The sequence below is a fragment of the Mixophyes fleayi genome, chromosome 8 (genome assembly GCF_038048845.1).
Source record: "Mixophyes fleayi isolate aMixFle1 chromosome 8, aMixFle1.hap1, whole genome shotgun sequence".
In the NCBI taxonomy this organism is placed as follows: domain Eukaryota; kingdom Metazoa; phylum Chordata; class Amphibia; order Anura; family Limnodynastidae; genus Mixophyes; species Mixophyes fleayi.
Genome location: NC_134409.1, coordinates 137,806,687 through 137,830,820, shown reverse-complemented (window position 1 = coordinate 137,830,820; position 24,134 = coordinate 137,806,687). Strand labels below are relative to the sequence as shown.

The 24,134-nt window shown below is 42.1% G+C and overlaps 1 protein-coding gene across 1 annotated transcript in view; it reads left to right on the top strand.

The window, feature by feature from the left end:
- LOC142099850 (contactin-4-like) overlaps positions 1-24,126 on the top strand; it is an 88,479-nt gene extending 64,353 nt beyond the window's left edge. The window contains exons 6-20 of the mRNA XM_075183761.1: positions 3,342-3,545; positions 5,304-5,406; positions 7,838-8,022; positions 8,297-8,433; positions 9,083-9,212; positions 9,719-9,869; positions 13,339-13,466; positions 14,184-14,359; positions 15,869-15,989; positions 16,290-16,448; positions 17,805-17,954; positions 19,960-20,030; positions 20,450-20,684; positions 21,257-21,372; positions 23,839-24,126. Coding sequence (XP_075039862.1) covers positions 3,342-3,545; positions 5,304-5,406; positions 7,838-8,022; positions 8,297-8,433; positions 9,083-9,212; positions 9,719-9,869; positions 13,339-13,466; positions 14,184-14,359; positions 15,869-15,989; positions 16,290-16,448; positions 17,805-17,954; positions 19,960-20,030; positions 20,450-20,684; positions 21,257-21,372; positions 23,839-24,072 — 2,300 coding nt within the window. The 3' untranslated portion in view covers positions 24,073-24,126. The remainder of the gene's footprint in view (positions 1-3,341; positions 3,546-5,303; positions 5,407-7,837; positions 8,023-8,296; positions 8,434-9,082; positions 9,213-9,718; positions 9,870-13,338; positions 13,467-14,183; positions 14,360-15,868; positions 15,990-16,289; positions 16,449-17,804; positions 17,955-19,959; positions 20,031-20,449; positions 20,685-21,256; positions 21,373-23,838) is intronic.
- Positions 24,127-24,134: the final 8 nt, after the last annotated feature.

Genomic DNA, 24,134 nt, shown 5'->3' with positions numbered 1-24,134 from the left:
GTATTTAACTTATGTGTAAAAACAGAATACTAATTTTCACCCCTTGCATTGTAACATGGTTTTGTCCAGGAGACTTAAATAAGAAGTTTCTTAAGTTAAGACCCTTAATGAATCAGGCCCCTAGTTATCATTTATTAAGTACATTCTACAAAATGATAGCTAGAATCTGATTTTTCTTTTCAAACCTGCAGTTTAGTAAATCTAGCCCTAAGTGTCATTTTCAAAGAACAACATTTTGTAACTACTAATCATTTTAAAAGATTTTTGCAGTGCAAGTTCAGAGAATTATAAATAGGGATTTGTCTCCTTTGTCATGTAAATAGTTGGTGATTTCAGCTATAAACCTTTTATTTTAACTGTTTAGATAGGAGGAGGAAATGGCTGTTTTTAACAATCTTCCTACTGAACAGCCTATAAAAGATGAAATATTCATGTATTGCATTTCTTTCGGGAGGAACGGGCAGGCTAAAGAGGACAGTCCTAGTTTGTAACATCTCATATAATCTCTTTTAAATGTTCGGCCAAGAGGCGAAAACAAATAATTGTTTTAGTGCGTATACATATATCAGAGGGTCGGTGTGTGGAAGGTCCTGTGGTCTGTAGCCCACTACACGGCTAGAAACTCCGCTCACAGCTACGGAGGCTGAAATGTGACAAGTTGGAGTTTTCGGCTTTGGAAAACAGGCGCCTTAGAAGTGACCTATTTAATGGCCACAAATATTTTCAGTGAATACAAAGATTAGTTTGAGGAGCTGGAGGATACTACTAGTATAGAGAGATCTACCACTGTGAGCGGCAGTTAGACCCCCGAAGGGCAGAATCACTGGATGGATTTAAGTATGGATTAGATTCCTCTCTTACGATCGATGGTATCAATAGTTCTAATGAGCAAATGAAAGATACGGGGTGATTGATCCAGGGAATGAATCGGAGTGTGACGTCTGGGGCCAGGAAGTAATTTTGTTTTCCCCACATGGGGTTAATTTGTTTTGTTTTCCTCCTCCGACTCTAAACATCTAGAATTTATAATAGATGGAACTTGATGGACCTGTGTCACAATGTAACACTATACGCTCCTCGCTGCTGCGCTGCGCATCCTGTGTCATGTGACGTGTCGTTCATAGGACAGTTTATTTTTAGATATAGCCTGTAGTTAGATTTTGTTACTGTAATGTGTATTTTGCAGTAGCTTCTATAGTCAGCCCACAGCAGGGAGGTGTATGCTGTAGGAGATAAACAGGATAGAGATTCCAGTATCTCTATAGGGGAGCGATGGGCAACACACGGCCGAGAGCAGCTCACCGAGCCTTCACCTGTGGCCCCCAGCCGGCTGCTCGATCACATGATCTACTTAATAAACAGAGAATGACGCAGAACGAGGCCCTCGACCTCTGAGTCACATGACCTCCTCTGCGTGGCCCTTTTCAAGACTAAAGGGGTTAAAACGTGGCCCTTCGGCTATTTCAACTTGCTCATCACTTTTATAGAGTGTAATAAAATTGTATTATGATCATGTCCAGTGGTCAGGTCATGTTGGGGGTGTAGTGTCCTATGTCTGTATAGAGTATAATAGAATTGTATTATGGTCATGTCCAGTGGTCAGGTCATGTTGGGGTGTAGTGTCCTATGTCTGTATATAGTGTAATAAAATTGTATTATGATCATGTCCAATGGTCAGGTCATGTTGGGGGTGTAGTGTCCTATGTCTGTATAGAGTGTAATAGAATTGTATTATGATCATGTCCAGTGGTCAGGTCATGTTGGGGTGTAGTGTCCTATGTCTGTATAGAGTGTAATAGAATTGTATTATGATCATGTCCAGTGGTCAGGTCATGTTGGAGGTGTAGTGTCCTATGTCTGTATACAGTGTAATAGAATTGTAGTATGATCATGTCCAGTGGTCAGGTCATGTTGGAGGTGTAGTGTCCTATGTCTGTATATAGTGTAATAGAATTGTATTATGATCATGTCCAGTGGTCAGGTCATGTTGGGGGTGTAGTGTCCTATATCTGTATACAGTGTAATAGAATTGTATTATGATCATGTCCAGTGATCAGGTCATGTTGGAGGTGTAGTGTCCTATGTCTGTATACAGTGTAATAGAATTGCATTATGATCATGTCCAGTGGTCAGGTCATGTTGGAGGTGTAGTGTCCTATGTCTGTATACAGTGTAATAGAATTGCATTATGATCATGTCCAGTGGTCAGGTCATGTTGGGGGTGTAGTGTCCTATATCTGTATACAGTGTAATAGAATTGTAGTATGATCATGTCCAGTGGTCAGGTCATGTTGGGGGTGTAGTGTCCTATGTCTGTATATAGTGTAATAGAATTGTATTATGATCATGTCCAATGGTCAGGTCATGTTGGAGGTGTAGTGTCTTATGTCTGTATATAGTGTAATAGAATTGTATTAGGATCATGTCCAGTGGTCAGGTCATGTTGGGGGTGTAGTGTCCTATATCTGTATACAGTGTAATAGAATTGTATTATGATCATGTCCAGTGATCTGGTCATTCTGGGGGTGTAGTGTCCTATGTCTGTATAGAGTGTAATAGAATTGCATTATGATCATGTCCAGTGGTCAGGTCATTCTGGGGGTGTAGTGCCCTATGTAGAATTGTATTATGATCATACAGTGATTTGGTCAGTCTGGGTATATATATTTATATATCACCCTCTATCTGTAGATTGTTGCCACTTAACTTCATGTATCCAACTTCTATTTTCCTATAGATCATTCCTGTCGCTCTCCTAGTCTTGTGAAACTACAATTCCCAGCCCTGCCAACTCTCAGATGTCTATCTACTGGCAATGCATGCTGGGAGTTGTAGTTTTACAACACATGGAGAGATACAGGCTGCCAGAGCTGCTGTAGAGTAAAACTTACAAGCAACAACCTCTTACCTCTTTGTTTAATAAACAATCTTGTTTTTGTTACTATTCTTGATCTCATGGTAAAGTGTATATAAATAAATAATAATATGTGACAACAGACCAATGTCCCGAGGATGTAACTGGAACACGTTAATTATTGATGATTGGGAAGGAATTTTAAGCCATTTATTTCATTTTGTGCTGTTCAGCATCAATTTAATTTTTGTTGTTGGATTAATCTTTTATGTTGTCACTATCCTCAAAGTTCTGTATCGTTAATTTATTTTCAAATATATCCTGAATAGCGATATATTTGTTTCATGTAACATCGAACAATCTTTGTTCAGCATTTGTATTGCCTATGGATTTATACAGTGTTTATTGTGTATTTTGTAGTATTACTATAGTGTAAATGTACTGTCTGTGACACGGGCTATTAACGTCCTCTCCTTGCCCCATACAGAGCTGGTTTACGCCTGGATCTTTAACGAGTATCCTCCATTTGTGCAGCAAGACAATCGCAGATTTGTATCACAGGTCACCGGAAATCTTTATATCGCCAAAGTGGAGCCTTCGGATGCCGGAAATTACACCTGCGTGGTTACAAACACAGTGACCAACACTCGGGAGCTAGGTCCTAGTACCCCACTCACACTCAGGACGGACGGTGGGTGTCATTCAGAGGTTATAAAGGATTGGTCGTTGTATTTGATGATCAGTTTGATAGCAGTGGGGTCATGAGTTCGATTCCCTACCATGGCCTTATCTGTGTGGAGTTTGTATGTTCTCCCTGTGTGTGCGCGGGTTTCCTCCAGGTGCTCCGGTTTCCTCCCACACTCCAAAAACATACTGGTAGGTTAATTGGCTGCTATTAAATTGACCCTAGTCTCTCTCTCTCTCTGTGTGTATGTTAGGAAGTTTAGACTGTAAACTCCAATGGGGCAGGGAATGATGTGAGTGAGTTCTCTGTACAGCGCTGCGGGATTAGTGGTGCTATATAAATAAATGATGATGATGATGTTAGCAAAACAACATGACAGCTGTGTTGTCAGTCAGTAAAACATCTATTAATGTTGGGTTTGTTGATACTGACGGTCCAAGTAAAATATCTTCCTCAATAAGGTGATCCAAGGTTACTCCTTCGCTTACAGAAAAGATCATTTCATTTTGGAAACCGTTAGTTTCATTAAGATCAGTCACACTGTGTATTGTGCTGTTCATGTGGGGTAAGATATTTTTGTAGGTAATAGGCAGAGCTAGGTGTCCTTTGCAGGGCCATCTTTTCCATTGGGCACGATGGGCAGGTGCCCGGGGTCCCCATGGGCAAGGGGGCCCCATAGACAGGGCTCTTAATTAGAATAAATAATCCTGCAAAAGAAAAAACCTGCAAAAAAAAGGGTCACTGAGCAAGTACATCTATATCTATCTACCTATCTATCTACCTATCTATCTTTATATATATATATATATATATATATATATATATATATATATATATATATATATATATATATATATATATATATATATATATATGGGCCCTGGTGCACGGCTTTAATGTTGTTAAGATGGCCCTGGTCCTTTGCACCCCTCCCCGTCCCTCTTGTCCCCTTCCCCTCTCCCGCTACTTACTTGAGCAGACAAGAGATGGGGCGACGTCCTCTGCTCCTCAGACTGGACGTGTGGCATTGAGCTGTGACATCATAGCACCACACTTACAGATTCTCCATGTCAGCGGCCGGAGCTCATTGTGGGGGCTCAACGGACGTTCGAAACACTGCATGAGGGACGTTATGTCAGTGCTTTAGGCACCCCCTAAACATTGGCGACTTATACAATGTAGATTTCAATATATAGGGAGGAAAAATATTCCCACTTGGAGTGTCAAGCAATGCTCTATATTGACTTTACAGGTCTTTGTAGAGTCGTATTGTTAAAATATATTTGCACCCAAATTTAAAAATGTAGGTCTGGGTGTGATGCGTTTAAACATGAAAGTCTTACTTACACTCCTTGACACTCTGATCTAGCGGGGTGAGCTCTGTCTGCAGTGGGCCAAGGAGAAAATAATCCCCGGCTCACGGTGGCTTTAATCAGACTGCTAATTGGGTTGTTGAAGCCCCTCCCCCCTGTGAGCTTCTTATATGTCAGAATCAATGTAGGTGGGAGGGGCTCTGACAACCCCAGTGGAAGTTTTATAAAAGCCTGTAAATGATCTCCCGCCGGGTCAGGAAATTAGCAGCTCACCGATAAGATTTTGTTGCTCAACTTATCTCCCCTAATTCTGCACAAAACCAGGGTTTAAAATCTTGGATTACCCCTTAATTTGAATAAGATGCGACTTGTCTCATCCTCAATGTGTGTCAGCGTTGTGGTACAGTACACATCGGTCATCGCCCACTCACTGTCCTGTTCTGACCCCCAGGTGTGATGGGAGAGTACGAGCCGAAGATCGAGGTGCATTTTCCGGAGTCGGTTGCGGCAGCCAAAGGATCCACCGTCAAATTGGAATGTTTTGCGCTGGGGAAGTAAGTATCGGATTAGACGCATGTCACACGTCATGTATGTTCTGTATACTGCGGCATGATACCAGCATCTCACACACCGTATTATACAATGTTATGACAAAACATCACAATAGCAGATTACAGAGTTTAACATAATAGAAAATAACATTTAACATAAAAAAGGGAACTGAATTTGTATTCTTTTGTTTATTATATATGACTCATAATTAAGGCAATTGAAAAGGGGACTCGCTTGACTTAAAATGTCAAAATATCACAAATAGTTTATTATTCTTTTTCACCCGGTTAATTTTTTGCAATGTTTTTCTTTGTTCCAATTAGTACAATATGATAAAAAGTTATTTATTTTTATATCTAATGTTGTCATACAACAGTTACTACAAACAGATATCACATCGGATGAATAATAATCTTTTTTTTTCAAACCAAGGCATGTTACACACCTATGTCAATGAATGAAGACAGATGTATCCAGCTCATAGGACTGTATCCAGTATACAATCACATTATACATTGATTGAAACAGCACTGACATTAAGGGCGGTATATTTACTAAACTGCAGGTTTGAAAAGTGGAGATGTTGCCTATAGCAACCAATCAGATTCTAACTGTCAATTTGTAGAATGTACTAAATAAATGATAACTAGAGTCTGATTGGTTGCTATAGGCAGCATCTCTAGCGTCATTAAAATTAGTTTTGGAGCCAAACAGAGACTTGTTAGAGTCAACAGATGAGTTTACCTATGTAGATCAATACATGAAACCAAAGAGTGGGACATTGGTACAACACTGAGGATAATTCATCCCTCCAATCTTACAGATTGCGCTCCCGCGTGTCTGTATAGGATTAAAAATCTCTCGCCAGTTTTTCATTCTACATTATCAGTTTTGAAAGTCTTTGTTTTCTCAATAATCCATTGCTACATAAAATAAATGCACCTGATTCTGTCTCCTGTTCTGAGGAATATTAACGAGTCCAGGAAGAATGTAACGTGACATTGAAGGATTATTATTATCACTATTTTTATTAGTACAGAATCTCTGCAGCGCCGCTCAGCAGGGAAACACTGTAAACCGTAAGACAACGATGTACAGCCACGATGGGCTACAAGTGGCCCTGGGGCCACTCCTGTGTTATAGTGTGTAACACTTGTATAAAATGCTGATATGTTATTACAGACAGATGTCTCTTTCTTTGGTTAAATATATTGTTGTACTTTATAACTGAGATTGAGGGTAACGTGTGGCCCCTTTGAAGGATACAGAGCCGCATGGGCGGCCCCTGAAGTGTATCGAGGGGCCGCATCGCTGACGTACAGGGTAGATGAGATGGGTCAGACATCACAGGACTGCGTTTGTTACATTTGTATCACGTTCGCCTTTGGCGAGATTGGCGTATGACTGCGTACACCGTCATAACGCATTTACCGTACGATAGGGACCAGCTGCCTTTCATCTTCTTTCGGACCTTGTACACAGCAACCTGCGGCCAGTTAGGTCTAAAACAGCCTCTAACATCACAATGTATATGGCCACAGAAAATAAAAAAAACAGCATAAAGTCTTGTTAGAGGGTGGAATAATTACACTGACTCCAAAGGTTCTTATCTTGATACAATTATCTAACGTTCCACATCGCCTCCTTCATTATAAAGGGCGTCTGTAGCGTTATACATTTGAATAAAAAGTTCCTCTTTTTATTTGTAAGCACGACCAGCCAGAGCAGCACATTTTACTGTACAACTTTGTATCTGCACTTTGTTATACAAGTCCCGTCATCTCTCCCATACACATGTACCACAGACTATACACACACAGAAAAGATGGTTCGCATCCCATAGGATTGAAATGTGTCAGAGATTCCCCCTTGAATGTGCTGTATAACCCCATTGTCTCAAATACTCAAACAAGCCCCCTCAGTTCCAAAAATGTTCAGCCCACGGATTATACCAAGAGGGACTGTGGTAAGTGAATGTTTGCCGAATCACTCACGCTTTGTCCCAATTGGGGAGAGAAAAGGATTTGAAAGAAAAATTATATTTTGGAAAGCGTTAGCCCTTTGCTATGGATAGACCAACGTCTGCTCAGTAATTCTCTATCACGTTTGGAGTAATAAACATGAAAAATGTTGGCACTAGGACATTTGGCCAATACAGCAATTTCGTCTGAATGCTTTGTGCTGCGTTTCCTAAGTGACTGACTGTCTCTGAAATCTAGAAATATCTCTTATTTCAAAGTAATCAAGTAACCATCAAGGCAAGGAGACTCTCATATATAAGAGTGTTTTACATACATTTCCTAATCAGTGTGTAGAACTCATTGTTAAATCACGTGATAATATGAATATGGGTGGAGATTGCTCATTGAGTACCTACGTACGGACAGACAGACAAATCTTTATAACACGTTTCTTCTATCTTTCCCACCATAGTCCAGTCCCGACCATCACCTGGAGGAGGGCAGACGGCAAAGCGATATCTCGTAAAGTGCGCCGACATCGCTCCAGCGGAGTGTTGGAAATCCCCAACTTCCAGCAAGAAGACGCCGGGCCGTACGAATGTGTTGCCGAAAATACCCGCGGGAAGAACATGGTGCGAGGGCAGCTGACATATTTTGGTATGATTAGGGCATGGTAGTAGAATTTGGATACGGTGAAGGGGCTGTGTACCAGACCTGCACCATAGTAGGGACAAATACGTTATTTGGCATAATCTATTTAATGTTTAATCGGCAATATTTGGCAGTCTTGCTGGTGCTGCACAGGTGGATTCTGGTGTTGTATTTTTTTGGTAGCTCAGCGACATCTGGATTGCCGTAAAATCACAGTTAGGTTGGAATGGCGATGGCCTTGGAATGACAACTAATTGATATAAAACTGTTATAATTCCAGCTCCTCCCACCTGGGTCCAGAAGATTAACGATGCGCACATAGCGATTGAGGAGAACATTCTGCTGGAATGTAAAGCAAGCGGGCGCCCAAAACCGACGTACACCTGGCTGAAAAATGGTCAACGCCTACAGAGCAAAGTAAGGACAAGACTATAACGTACACAAAGAGTCTGCAGGATTCCAAAGATCGCTTCACTGAGAGAGTAATGCTCAGTAGCGCTCACGTAGTGCCGCGCCTCGGGCGGCAGGTAGTATGCCGGGTTATCCTCTCACCCTGTTTTTCTCATGTAACCTGCCAGCATAAGAAATGAAGGATTGCTTTTACTACCGGTAGAATGCCTTTATTTACTTTATACGGGTGGGTTGTAAAAGAAGTTTGGAAATAAGAAGGAACAGGGGGTCAGCAAAAGTTTAGGGTAGGAAGAATTTTAAATCCGCTTCCGTAGGTTGGTGTCACACTTGCAATTTTTAGCTAGAAAACCACATTATTCAGCCCCTGCCGTGGTAGGGAGGGATTGAACGTTTGTTGTTGGTCAGATGACTGGGGTCCCTAACACTTTACTGGGGTCCCTAACACTGTGTCTTTCATCGTCATTTATTTCTATAGCGCCAGCATATTCTGTAACGTTTTACAATTGGGTAAAAGCACAGTAATAAAACGATACTAGGTAACACAGAGAGGTAAGAGGGCCCTGCTCGCGAGCTTCCAGTCTATAGTATCTTTGTCCATGTTGATACATTGTTTATGTGGAACCCTCTCACTCAGCCCTCCTACTGTGTTCCCCAGGGACGTCTTCAGATTGAACACGGCGGCCTCACTATCGCGTCTGTCAACAGCTCGGACTCGGGGATGTTCCAATGCTTGGCGGAAAACAAACACGGAACCATTTATTCCAGTGCCGAGCTGAGGGTCATCGGTGAGATTACATTAATAGATACATTCTGGATATCCCCAGGGATAGACCATCCGAGCCCACTGGGACTGGACGTCTCCCGCGTTAGGATTGTGCCTCCTCCGTTCGCTCAGCTAAAATCCCAAATCAACCAGCCAAGAAACCTCCAGTCCAATTTCATCTACATTTCCCTATTCTATGGCCCATAACTAACAATTCTTCTAAAAGAACAGACCATCCCCCACATACACATACTGGTAGGTACCTGTAACAGCAGAGGCAATGCTCAGACTCCTTGCTGGTTATCGTGAACTAATAATACATGAGAATGCAACCTATATATTAAGTAGGTGTTTCATGAGTCCATGACAAAAAGCCTAGAGGTACTAGTTCCCGATGAACTCATCGGCTTCTTTCTGAAAGCTATTAATTCAGCCTATACAATGACTGTCTCCACTGTGAGCCGACACCAAGCGTTCTTAAAGGGATTATTAAAAAGTCAATGACTCTTTTTCTCTCTGTTGTTTCAGCTGTGGGCCCTGACTTTACTGCGGCGTTTGTGAGGCGAGTGACCTTGGGAAAGGTGGGGGGCTTTGTCCTAATTGAGTGCAAACCCAAAGCCTCCCCTAAACCGATCATCACCTGGAGGAAAGGAAGAGACCTACTGCGGCCAAACCCCCGGTGAGTAACTGGAGGGTAATTTAGAAATTACGGAGAACTGTACGTAAAGAGGCGATCGCAAATTAACTCATTGGGGCAGATTTATTAAAGCTTCTAAATCTCAGAAGTGGAGGTGTTGCCCATAGCAACCAATCAGATTGTAGCTGTCATTTGCAAGGAAACTATTGGCTGCATTTCGCTTACTGCTTACCAAGATGAATCTCCGTAGCTTCTTGTAGACAGACTGCAATTGCTCGAGATGTACAGCACCCTAGCCCAGCTCAGTGTTTGCCCGTTTCTGCTCTAGAATGCCTTTAATGTCTTTGAAGAGTTAACGTCTGGCTGAAAGGTCAACGCTCAACTTCACCACTTTTCTCTGCACTTGATGTTCTCTTGTAACTTGTTTTCCGCCATCTGCTCCTGTAATCCGTCCATCTGCTTCGCCGAGTCTGCTCTCCAAACGTCTTCCATTGAGCTATTTCTCTAAAGCCTTCGTTTAATCAGTTATTAATACATCATCTCAAAAATCCAGTGTACCGCGCTCCTCTCCAAATAGAAGACCCATCCAATGGATTTGTTCAGCTATTTCCAAATATTTCAGTTTGTTTGCTTAAAACAGAAAGCTCAATTCAAAGACCCTCCATCAGAACCCCTAGTCACATTGTCAAAGACTCCGCTTCCCATGAAGACCCACACATGGGGTGTAGTATATATATAATATATCTGCCGCAGTGCCGGTAGGCGTAGCCAGTGGAGACAAAGATAGCCATTATTCCTTGCAGGGTCTAGCTCTAAAATATTTTTGGCCAAGAGGAATGTACACTGCAAACGTATTGCGCCTAAATCATTAAAGAAGTAAGGAAAAAAAGGAGTAAATTTTCTCATTAACAAATGTAAGGGCTGAAAAGTAGTTTAAATACTGGCTGTTTTTTCACATAGGACACAAATACTTGATAGCTTTATTTTTACACTGAAATATAAAGTTGATCTCGGACAGACCCTACCTCAACTACAAACCTACCATCACATTTGAAATTCACTTCCCCCTTCAATGCAACATGGTTTTGCCAAGGTGCAAAGTTACTCTTTTTTTTTTTTTTTTTTTGGCTTTACCTTCCTTAATGAATCAGGCTCATGTTTATGGTACTTATATATTTGTGCATCTTGGCAGTTTTAAGATAACACATCTTGTGCTAGTCCTGCAGAAAGTAAGACACAATTTTTGTAGCAGATGGTTTAAAACGTAGCCCGGTGCTCGCGGCGCCCTCGCGTCATACAGGAACATACAGAGACTCAAGATAATATTTCAGAGGAAGCAGCTGAGTGATTGCCATTGAACATAAGGAGACTTTTATAGTTAATTAGCTCTTAGAAGCATAAAGAGAAATCTAAGAGCAGCGTTTGTCTGTGTCCTGACTCTTTTCATTATTTCAGTGAGGCTGCCTCAATAGGGCTGCTCAGAGCAGAAATCTTCTACCCTGCACTAATGAGCTCTTATTAGAGTGAAACAATCTGCCTTAAGGTGGGAATCTCTTACAGCACTAGACTGATGTATGCTCGGAAGAGCCATCGTCCACAGCATTGACTTAAGGGCAACCGGGTGGATAGTGATCTTAGATGGGACTATTTCTGCTGCGTAGTTGCAGACCTGCAAATTGTCACAAGAGCTTAGCTGAAAAACGGGAAACCAGTGAGCGTTTCTCAGCAGTGAGAGACGAGATAAAACTAAAATAAATTGTGTATGCAAAAGATGTGATGTAAAATGTGATAAGGGTGGATTGGAGCCATCCGAGCCTGACAAGTCTGTGTATTAGCGAAGCCTGACACAGGATTTAACATTATTACCCAGAAAATAATGACATGGTTTAGCCAGAGAGTTAATGGCTTTTTATCTGCGAAAGATTCGCAGCAGTGATACAAGGGAGCTGATAAAATTCAGCGTTTGTGTTTTGGCCGGCTATGAATGTGTCGCTAATATTTATCATTCCAGCACGGAGCTATTTTGGTCGCCGTAGAAGGTCGCCAAGATTTGATTTTGTAATGCGTTTCCTGCAGACTCTTGCCAGACGTATATATTCTGTTCCACAAGTCGTCTGAGCCAAATGAGCTTAAATATACACTGAAAATATACATGCCACAACATGAGCTTGTGATTACCCAACAAGACCAGCGCAGAACAGGCTTCGCATAATAAGTAACAACTCCCCCCCCCAAAAAAAAAAAATTAAGATGTTTTCCCATAGACAAACTTCACTGTTTTATCCTAAAGGCACAAATAAGAACTATAGGAAACATAGAGAGGAATTATTATAAGTCTAATTAAAGTAAAAGTAAAGTAATTAGCCACTTTGTTCTTCTTCTTATAACACAGGGATTTTTCACGTTCCATCATCGTATCTTAACCGTGATCCTACCAGACTTTTCCTTCAATGTACTCAGTTTTTATAAGTTTTGCCAGAGCTGTTGGATGTAATTTCCTTGTAAATCAAAATGTTCTGCCATTATTCATTACTCTTCTGTCAGCTCGTGCCATGTCTATATTACTAAATGGGTAATAGATCTGTTTACACGCTGCAGACCACGATAACCGGCTCGCCATTAACCTTCCAAATAACGAAGACTGGATGCAAAGGTTGAAGTCTCTACTGCCCCAAGACACGGGTCCCAACGTTTGTAAAGGATAAACTGAGACATAGTAAGCCCCATGCCTGATCTCACCATACACACCCAAACTTTGCCCCAAAACAGCCTTTTTTAGGGAGCCACACCCCAATCCTGGAAGCCCACTTCAGGGGCAAACGCAGGAATTGTAGAGGGGGGTGACCAGCATGCATGGGGGCGTAGCTATAATTTTAGACACTGCTTGGCTGCTCTCCAACTCTTCCTATCCCCATAATATACATGGGCAATGCTGCATGCACTACTGTTAGGTGCACACAGCTCTCCCTTTTCAAGCAGAGCCGCGTGAAGCGGGAGCAGGGTCCAGCCACCTCAATTATACAGTGCCCCAGGCTTGGAGGGGGGTTTCCAGGCACTAGGAACCCCCCCCCTCAGTTTGCCTATGCACTTTTGGATAGTAAACTTGGCATAACACCTATGGTTTTGCTACTGATGTAGTGAATTCGTATCTCTGACTCATTTTTAGATGGAGGACCCCTTTAAATTCTAAGACTGCAGGAAACTCCTCAGACAGAGTCCTATGTACTAGTGGAAAGTTGGGTGCCCTCTAGTGTTGAGGTATTACAGCAAATTTTCCATCATGAGTCACTAAGCGGTTTGGGGGTCTGAGAAGGTTTTTGCCCACTAATGTCTTCAAGTTATTTATTGGACTTCACTCAAAACCTGAATCTTAAGAATGAAAAATTTTCCTTTAGTGACTAAAGTGTTTATTCTCTATAACAGAGCATGGTGATTAACATATAGGTTTCCTTCACAAGACCAGTACCGTATACAACGTCTCACACCCTCGTTTCATTTTCTGTTTTCCCAGAATTTCCGCTTTGGACGATGGCAGCCTGAAGATTTCTAACCTCACCAAAGCGGATGCCGGGAGCTACACTTGTACGGCCGCCAATCATTTTGGGACCGCGAGCAGCACTGGGGCACTGGTGGTGAAGGGTAAGTGGGACGATTCTCTCTTGTTATTGGGAAAATCATTTCAAGTGACACTAAACTGCTTTTCTGACTTTTTTCTAAAATGTATAGAATTTATGTAGCGTTATTGTTATCTGAATTTGGAGGGAAGAAAACATCTACATTGTTTCCAGGGAGTTACTTTGGCAAATGTTTCCATGTGGGCAGTTTTCTCTTCTATGGTGCTGGCCGGAAGCAAACTTTGTGTCCAGTCCCATTAGCACACGTGTAATCCTGTTAGTACAGTATTTAAATTAATCAGAACTAACAATACAAACCCTGATCAGCTGATTGCAATAACAAACTGTGAACGGTGTCAAGAATATTATCAATTTCTTGCAAATGAAAAACAATTGATCCTCTGAAACTTCCTGGTCAGTCACTCCGAATCTAAAACTGATTGTGACATAATTTGATGGGAGGGTAAACAAAACTAAACATAAAAAAATAATGTGGTAAAAGGTATAAATATGTACACTGAGCATTTTGATTATGAGTAATGAGAGATGTGAAAGCCACAAGTGTGCGCCCTCTTCTCGTACAAAGCCAGAAGTGTCATCTCCAAATTGGCACGTTCACACCAGAGGACTGACCTGGGTGTAATCTGTGTAGACCAAATCCAGTGTCCACATGATGAGGACCAGGTTCCTCTGCAGTCAGTCCCACCAGGTAATGTTTGTCTATGTACCTTTGTTTATGTAGATCCCACGAAGGTCTTGGTGCCCCCCGCCAGCATGGACGTCACGGTGGGCGAGAGCATCGTCTTACCTTGTCAAGTGTCACATGACCACTCGCTAGACATCTCTTTCTCCTGGGTGTTCAACGGGCAACTTATTGACTTCCAAAAAGACGGAGAGCATTTCGAACGAGTCGGAGGAGTAAGTATGGCCTGAGTAACAATGGTCGATAAAAGATGAGCACATAGCTGGAGTTTACTCACTGAGTAAGAGATAGACAGTTCAGGGCGGTGTTCATTAACCGTGTGTCCTACCAGACTTATTCCTTGCAAAGTTTCTGGGGATAGATGAGGACACTTCAGCTTGGAGAACAACCCAGGACAAGAGCTTTAATCCACCGCACTTTTCATTCACTTGGTCATGAAATTCTGCTTTATAGCTTCACCAGTAAACGTTCCAGATGCTTTCATGATTGACAGTTAGTTGGTTAATGAGAACAGACCGTTGTATGTATTTGGAGACCACTATCCTGTTTACTTAAGACGCACTAACCTTCAGGCCCCTTTATCAATCTAGTTTTGGCTACAGTCGCAGCGTGTGACACCCTTGGTCCAAATGAAATATTTCTGGGTCACTCACCCATCTATAGATATTGACGGTATCAGCCAGGACTGTACAAGTCCACTGCACTCATGTAGACTGAAGGTTTAACACAAACAATATATCGGGACTAACAACCTACCAAATAAATTGAGGCGTTGTTTCACAAATATTTAACAATGACATACCACAAAACCGTATATAATAATATACTGAAGAAAATCTCTGTCCATTAACATACCCAAAAATAATATAATGTAATATAATAATGTCATCATAGTAATAATTATAAGTGATTATAATTGTTAAAATGTTATGATGTAAGTATGAAAATCATATAGTGGCAGGTATCCAGTTTGGTGCATATTTTGCCCAAATGCAACTTTTTTTGCATGCAGGGTAACTCCTGGATCCTGCACATACATACCGGACAGCTTTACTTTTACGCAGAATTGTTTTAGTTGAGCTAGGCCCAATCAGGTTGCGCATTTTACATTCTCCCCTGCTGCAGACAATGGTTTTTTTCCAGGTGCAAATTTTACACAAAGTAAATGGGTTTGGTCCTAATTCTAAATCAGACCCATAGGAATAAATGTATCAAATTTTATTTAAAAGAAAAAGAAAAGTGGATGTCTTGCCCAAAGCAACCAATCGGGTTCTAGCTTTGATTTAGTACATTCTAGCTAGAATCTGATTGGTTGTTATGGGCAACATCTCCACTTTTACTTTTTAGAATATTTGATACATTTCCATTACGCAAAACACTAAAATGTATTAAAACAACACTCAATATGCTGCACTGTATAATGTGTTACCTATATAGCATATATAGCATATGTACTACTTATTATAAGGAATAGTTATGAAACACAGTTGAAAAATGAGCCCATTTGTTTGAAATAGAAATCTGGTCGATACATTAAGTATCCTGTTTGCCTGTGACCACTCGGGCCGGGAATAAAATAAGTTGACGCATATTATATCCTTACAGCATTGAATTATATTGTTACAATGTATCTGTGTGTGTGTGGTGTAAATGCGTCCAAGGAGAGCCGGTCGCTGTTATACATATATATTTATATAAATCCTTCAATGTGTTTTTATTATCAGCAAGATTCCGCTGGCGATCTGATGATCAGAAGCATCCAACTGAAGCATGCTGGGAAATATATCTGCCTGGTCCACACCAGTGTAGACAAACTGTCTGCGGGAGCAGATCTCATCGTCAGAGGTAGGGGGGATGGATACATAATACGTAATGGGATTAGAGGGGGATATTGGTAGACAGGAGTATTGATGCATAGACTGGAGGGCCCCGGGGGGAGCAGTGAGCCCCAACGAATGGGGCACTGTGCCGTCATCACAGAGTATTTGCTTACGAAGACATAGAGACATTTGGCTGCCGCTCTGTGTTCCGGAGCTCAGCGGGGTTCCCCCGCGAGGATCAGACGCGACTCGATGTGCGTTAGTTTCAGAGAGGCGGAGACACAATGGTTGGTGTAGCTTTCATCCCAATGTCTGTAATCTGTAGGACCCCCGGGACCACCAGACGCTCTCACCGTGGAGGAGATTACAGACACCACTGCGCAGTTATCCTGGATGCCAGGAGTGGACAATCACAGCCCCATCACAATGTACGTGGTACAGGCTCGGACCCCTTTCTCAGTGGGGTGGCAAGCGGTCAGCACAGGTGAGGAGAATTCCTTCATTCCCTATATGGGGGGGTCTATCTGGATATCACTGGTTCAGTGGTTTTTGGGAGCTCTCGGAGGCCTCAGCTGCAGGATACGTCTCGCCGTGATGTGTGAGTGTAAGTGGGCACTTCACTTGAGGGTAGAACAAGCGGAAGAAGGAACGGGGGGGGGGGGGGGGGGGGGGCGTTGTGAGGGAGCGTGAGGAGAAGAACCGGCAGCCAATACGGCATTGGTCATGGAGCGGAGACGTTTTGATCCGGTATACAGTGGGTGTAAAATAATAAATGGAAAAACAAAATGCAGAATTAGCTATTGCAAAAAAATAAATAAAATATATAACGCTAATAGAGATCAGAGAAAGCAGAGACATCTCCAGCCATTAATCAGATGTGAGACATAATGGAAAACTATGATTTACTCAGAGGCAAATGAGGAAGAGGCAAGAGGCGTGTAATAGAGATCACTAGAGAGAGCCAAGACTTCATCATTTAAGTATTGTACCCATTAATGTCTGGAAGGTAATAGGGAAAAATTAGACAGTGCTTTGGGGGAATAAGAAACAGGCAACAGACATTAAGGAGAGCAGAGCATAAAAAAGGAGTAACTCTGCACCTGGGCAAAACCATGTTGTATTGGAGGGGGAGGTAAATTTCAAATGTGGGGACAGATTTATAGCTGGGGTAGGGCATGTGCTAGAATAAATTTTAAATTTCAGTGTAAAAATAAAGCTATCAAGTATATGTGTGCTACATGAAATAACAGCCAGTATTTAACTTATTTGCAAAATAATAAACTAATTTGCACCCCTTGCATTGTAACATGGTTTGTCCCAGAGAACATTGACCCATTTATTTGCATTACTCTCCTTAATGACTCAGGCCCTAAGAATCATTGGCAGAGCTGGGAGACGCAGAGCGCCTGGTTCATTAGGGAACATGAATGCCGATACGTGCTGTAATTTGCGTAAAATTGCTCTAAAGTTGCACCATCTACAGGTCTAGTGTATGTGCCGATTACTAGGGATGACGGTCACGTATACACGCTAGAACATGTGTGTGCAATCAGGAATTACGTTCAAGTCACATGCTTTTTTTTTTTAAACCGCAAGCTGCCTGCTGGTTGTGTTCAGACCTGAATCAGACCCGGGAGTAAATGTATGAAGCTCCGGGTTCTTCAACACCCGCGAGTTCCGCGTCTTCAGCGCTTAAATTTAAAGCGGCGCTGCCTTGTAAAGTGAACTCGTGGGTGTTGAAGAACCCGGAGCTTCATACATTTACCCCCCGATGTGTGTAAGAATGATGTTAGATGGCTTCTCTCTAATATACTGTGTATTGGTGTCATCTTTATGTCAGTGCCCGAGGTCGTGGATGGAAGATCCTTCACCGCCACCGTGGTTGGTCTGAGTCCGTGGGTTGAGTACGAGTTCCGCGTCATCGCCATCAACCAGATTGGTATCGGAGAACCGAGCCCCCCCTCCGACAAACGGAGGACAGAGGAAGCGCGTGAGTAGTGGAATTCGCCACCTCTTCTATTTCGCCTATCGCACATTTTTTATTGTTGTGTCACAGTTAACGTTTTGCTGCCAACTGGCTGCGGTAATAAATAAAGTTGGAATGTGGAAATATAAACTATAGATATTTACAGAGCATATATTTTAATATGTCATAGGCTGGCAAAGCATGCTGGGAGTTATAAGTCCCTGGGTCTAAATTATCGCTGTTATACCTCCTTCAGGGGCAAACGCAGGATTTGTAGAGGGGGGTTTCCACACCACGCCACCAGTGGGCGTGACCAGCATGCATGGGGGAGTGGCTATAATATTAGACAGTGATTGGCTGCTCTCCAACTCCTCCTATCCCCATAATATACATGGGCAATGCTGCGTGCACTACTGTTAGGTGCACGTAGCTCTCTCTTTTCAAGCAGAGCCGTGTGAAGCGGGGGCAGGGTCCAGCCACCTCAATTATGCAGTGCCTCAGGCTTGGAGGGGGATTTCCAGGCACTAGGAATCCCCCCACCTCGGTTTGCCTCTGTCCTTAAGAGCGCTGGCTTAACTGGGGAGCCATTTTTTATATATAATTAGCTGCGCAGTAAATAAACATGGCACAGACGCTAACATCTACATGTCTACACTCAAGCACTGGTCACTCAGACTACAGAGGAAGAGATCACTCACTCAGGTCTAGTTAGCACAGAAGTATTACGTGGAGAGGAAGCGATTGCTGTTACACTCACCGGGGAATTTACAAAGCAGCGATTACAATAACGCAGATTTCAGACAAGTTCATGAACCTTATAAAATGATTCGGATGATGCAAATTCTGGATGTCCCCAGTTGCTGGCTGAGATCTCAGGAGCTGTGAGTGTCCTCACCATACCGCCCTGTAATCTGTCCTGTTTAGTGGGGATTGCAGACTCCTGAGATACCTCCAAATATTGTCCAACAGACGATAAAGGTTGCAGTACCATTTGTGACCACCGGAGTGCACTGCGCATCGTAGGCCTCTAACATCCCAGGATAGGAGCTGCACTTCAGATATAGTCACTTTCTGGGCTAAATATTATTTTAAAAAAATGATGTCATATAATAGAATCTGTGGGGTCCTCAAAAAGCTTTGTTGGGCCACCATCAGGACAGCCCTATTGTCTATGCTAGGCCAAAATCCTAATATGCAATACTTCTGTGTATAGTATAAGTATTTTTATCGTGCTGCGGAATTAGTGGTGCTATATAAATAACTGCTGATTATGATGATATTAGGCATATATATAATGTGATGGGACATTTGAATGGAGCACAGGGAAATTCTATTTACTCCCTCGATAGGTCCTAATCTAGTATACAAAGTTCAATTAAGCTGGGTGCACATCTATGCAAAAACGGTGCAGATGACACGATTTACGATCGTTTGTTCAGAGGGAGGGTGTTCTCTCCCACCACCATGTTTTATCTTGCTCATACACATCACATCTGTTGATTTGGTTTTATAAACTTCCTAAAATCAGGATCAACGATGGAACGATGTCGGGCAAATGTGGCAATGTGTACACACTCACCACCAGCAGTGTAGGCAGATATCTGTACAGTGTGCAGAGTCACAATCTGTTCAGCAGATGGTTATAAGAGTTAGGTAAAGGTAAATCTTGTAGGGGTGTATACATGAGTCTTCATGCTCATCGGGATAGTGAAATCGTTACAGAAATCGCATCTGAAGTTAGATTGTATAGGTGTGTGCTCAGCTTTAGAATCGTTCCTTCAAAAACCATGTGCTTGGGCCTGCTGCAATTTATTTACCCCAAAGTTGTAATCTATTAAGTATACATCAACTCTCTTACACTGCATGTTTCATATATACCCGTATAACCGATCTACAGCTGCTGTTACACTACAAGTCCCAGCAAGCAGCCTGTACTATCACACCCGTCTTCCACATTCATCACACGTAATATATTCCTACTCTCCGCTGTGTCTGTCTCTCACTGGTCTTATTCTCTAATCTCCGACAGTCCCAGAGGTGACTCCGGCTAACGTCAGTGGTGGAGGAGGCAGCAAGAGTGAACTTGTCATCACGTGGGAGGTGAGAGGTACCGCCTGTGACAGACGTGTGCATGTGCCGCGCCATGTATGTGTCATTTCTTGTCCGTTTCAGGTCACACGCCATCACTCTGGTACAATAGCCCAGAGGACAGTGATTCCCACCCTGTGTCGGATGGGTTACATGAACTTATTCTGTACATGAAATGATGGATGAGTTGTACGTGGATGAGGAAGTGTTATATGTGCTCAGTAATATTTATTAAAATATCATTAAATAATGAGATGAGAAGTTGGACCCGTGTGTGTGTGTGTGTGTGTGTGTGTGGGTGGGTGGGTGGGTGTGGTCGGGACTGATGTAAATGAGTCAATATATTCTTTGGAAATTGCTGCTACCTGATAATAAGTGTATTTGTGTGCACATTGTACTTACCTGTACCCGGCATGACCCTGTCCTTGCAGCCCGTCCCGGAGGAGTTCCAGAACGGCGGTGGCTTTGGATACGTGGTGGCGTTCCGGGCCTTCGGAACAATCAGCTGGATGCAGACAGTTGTGGCGTCCGCGGACTCCTCGCGATACACGTACAGGAACGAGAGTTTACCGTCTTTCTCTCCGTATGAGGTGAAGGTGGGGGTCTTCAACAACAGAGGAGAGGGACCCTTCAGCCCCCTGACCGTGGTCTACACTGCAGAGGAAGGTAACGGCCCAGTGTCTGAAGGAAAGAATCGTTACACTTGTCTGTGATTGGCTGTTTTATGCAAACCTCTGTGTGATTGGCTGTTTTATGCACATTTCTATGTGATTGGCTGTTTTATTTATACCTCTATATGATTGGCTGTTTTATGCACATTTCTATGTGATTGGCTGTTTTATTTATACATCTATGTGATTGGCTGTTTTATTTATACCTCTATGTGATTGGCTGTTTTATGCACACCTTATTAACCAATGCCCACGCACAGTACGGTTGGTCATTTTTTTGAGTTCATCCCATATTCATTGGAAAGCAGTTGATTAGGAACTAGCGACTTCACAAGGCACAAGGTTTATGAATATTGCTATAGAGTTGATAAGACTGCATTGTCATGAATATTAGTTCAGCCCCCCCCCCAAAAAAAAATGGCTGCCTCCACTGTGTAGGTGATGGGGACACCTATATTTACTCTGCTATATATATATATATATATATATATATATATATATATATATATATATATATATATATATATATATATATACTGACGCAACGTGCTGCTTTGTTTACTGCAGAGCCGGGCCGGGCCCCAGCGGGGGTCTTCGCTCGGAGTCTGACGGCGTGGGACATTGAGGTATCATGGATCGCAGTGCCTGGAAGCCTCAGCAAGGGGCGGATACAAGGATATGAGGTACGGGGCTTTAATCACAATGATAAACAAGTGCAGTTCACAGGTTATTCCCAGGGTTACAAGTGTTGCTGAAGCAGGTCAGTTGCTCTCAACCTGTCTGTCAAATAGCAGCACCGTTACCTTTCTGTCAAATAGCAGCATCGGTACCTTTCTGATCAGTATCACAACCTGAATAATCATCTCCTAACTGTGGGTTTTTATCCCAAAAATGTGGCAGTTATAGCAATTGTGTCCTTACCTGGAGATTGTTTTTCACCCCAGTAATTTTAAAGCTTCCACAACACAGGGGTTAAATATTTATGCAAATGTCATATTTCAGTTTTGTAACATAAAACAAAGTCACAGTATAAAAACAAATTTTGAGTCACAATGCTTTAAAATAAAATCGCAATGGAGGGTTTCTTATACAATAATATGAGAGAATTTGTTGTGGGTATGAATACTTTTGCAATGTATTGAATTTTTTTTAAAACAAGACTGATATATGTTCATTATTCTGTTCTGGTCCAGTGACAGAAGGAACGCCAGAGATCACTATAATGATGTAGAAATATGAATATTAATTAGAAAAACATGAATAATTTTATATTTTATTTATTTTATAGCTGAAACAGGGTGATTTATACTCTCCCGTATTATACTGTGGCATAAATTAAAACTAATTCTGTGTATTGTTATTATCAGTAGTAATAAAAAGTTGCAAAGAGTCATTATAGGGAAACGAGTTACCAGATGAGTCAGAGAACCGCTACATATTATGTTACATTCTGACAAGAGTTTTACAACGTGTTTGGCCAGAATTTCCCACTTACAAGAGGCGTTCCCTCATACGGAAGCTGCCAGGACAATCGGACTCACCACAGCGGGACAAAAAACCTGCAAACTTTGTTTTCTTCTTCCTCAGAGATATTAATCATGTGACACATGTATACATCTTGTATAACACATGGTCATTAATGGAAATGAGTAATACCTCTGTATTACTAAGGGGGGGATCTTTATCTAACTACAGCATCGTTGTGATAGCTCTTTATACAGACAATGAAGCCTATGAACACATGTGGGTTATATAGTGTCATAGTAAAGAGCAGTGTGACAGGGAGCTAGGAGGGGAGAGAGATCTTGTATCCTCATTAAGGGGTAGATGTATCAAACTTTCTAATAAGAATAAGCAGAGATGTTGCCCATAGCAACCAATCACGTTCTAGCTAGAGATGCTCACTGACCCCCGTGAACTGGTTTTGGATCTGGATTAGCTTTGTGTTTTGGTTTTTGGCAAAACTGCCCTCGTAGGTTTTGGTTTTGGATTTTTTAGAAAAAACCATAAAATTTGCTAAAATCACATAATATTGCTGTTTTTATGTTCCTACATTATTATTAACCTCCATTATACTAATTTCAAGTCATTTGCAGTCAATTTTGACCACCTCACAGATCACAATATTATTATCATACACTTTTGGACAAATACTGCAGCGACCTGGCTGGATGGTAAGCGACAGATCAATGACACAAACACACGGCAGTTCCTAGCACATCTAGGACACATTGACACACAGCAGTGGCAGGAAAGAAAAATGGGGGCCCTCCCTCCCACCCTCCGTGATGTTGGATCTTAAAAAGGAATCCAAAAATAGCAAGATCCAAGATCTGATGACGTAACAATGACGTTTTGCCTCATTTTAAAATCCAAAAACACGCGAAAGTACCGAGCCGACCCGGCTCGGTACTCTGATCTGAGAACTTCCGGTATGTTCGGTTCTTGGGAAACCGGGCCTGAGCATCTTTAATTCTAGCTATCATTTATCTGGTACATTCTACAAAATGAGAGCTAGATTCTGATTGGTTGCTATGGGCAACATCTCTGCTTTTCCATTTTATAAGTTTTGATAAATCTCCCCCTAAGCGTGATATGTATATTTATACTGGGTCATATAAATGGAACTCGCCTGAACGGATCCGTACACATGTGTAAATGCCACCTGTAGCTCTCTGCTCAGTTTGTTACTACTAAAAAGCTTTGTATGAACAGAGTAGGAACATGCATGTTATGTATGATCATATGCAATGCCCAGTGTATGATCCTGTAGGGATCGTGTAGGGATTTCATGCATTCCTCAGAAACACATCTGTAATAGAACCTTAATGGAAGGTTATCTCGCTGCTATTGTAATTTACTGTCCTCTAATTCTAGACATGGCTGCTTCCAGGAACACTAACCCACTTTTATACAACAGCAAATAAAAAACTCAGGGAGGAATCTACTTTATTAGATATTAAAGTACGATATGACAGACAAGTTTATGGTGATCTCACCTTGGTGTCCGTTCAGTTGTCCTGTAATTTAGTAACCATCAGTCTGTGACAATGTATCACTGTCCTGACCATTGATCTGTACGACGTACAAGGAATCCCCGATGTGTTATACGTCAGTGTTTCACACCAGGCTGTGCTGCTGCGTCCTAGGTACGTTTCTGGAAGCAGCATGAGAAGGAGCAGAGCGCACGGAAATTGCGAACTTTGGGAAACCAAACATCCACCAAACTAAGCCATCTACAAGGACATACACTGTACTACCTGAACGTACGGGCGTACAACAGCGCAGGCACCGGTCCTGCCAGCTCTACCGTCAACGTGACCACCAGGAAACCACGTGAGTGCCATTCCCAGAGCCAGATATGGCTGCAGTATTGTGTGTGATACAAAGTAACGTTGTATCCAGAACCTGTCTCATTTCTGTTACACGCAGGGATACATTTGTA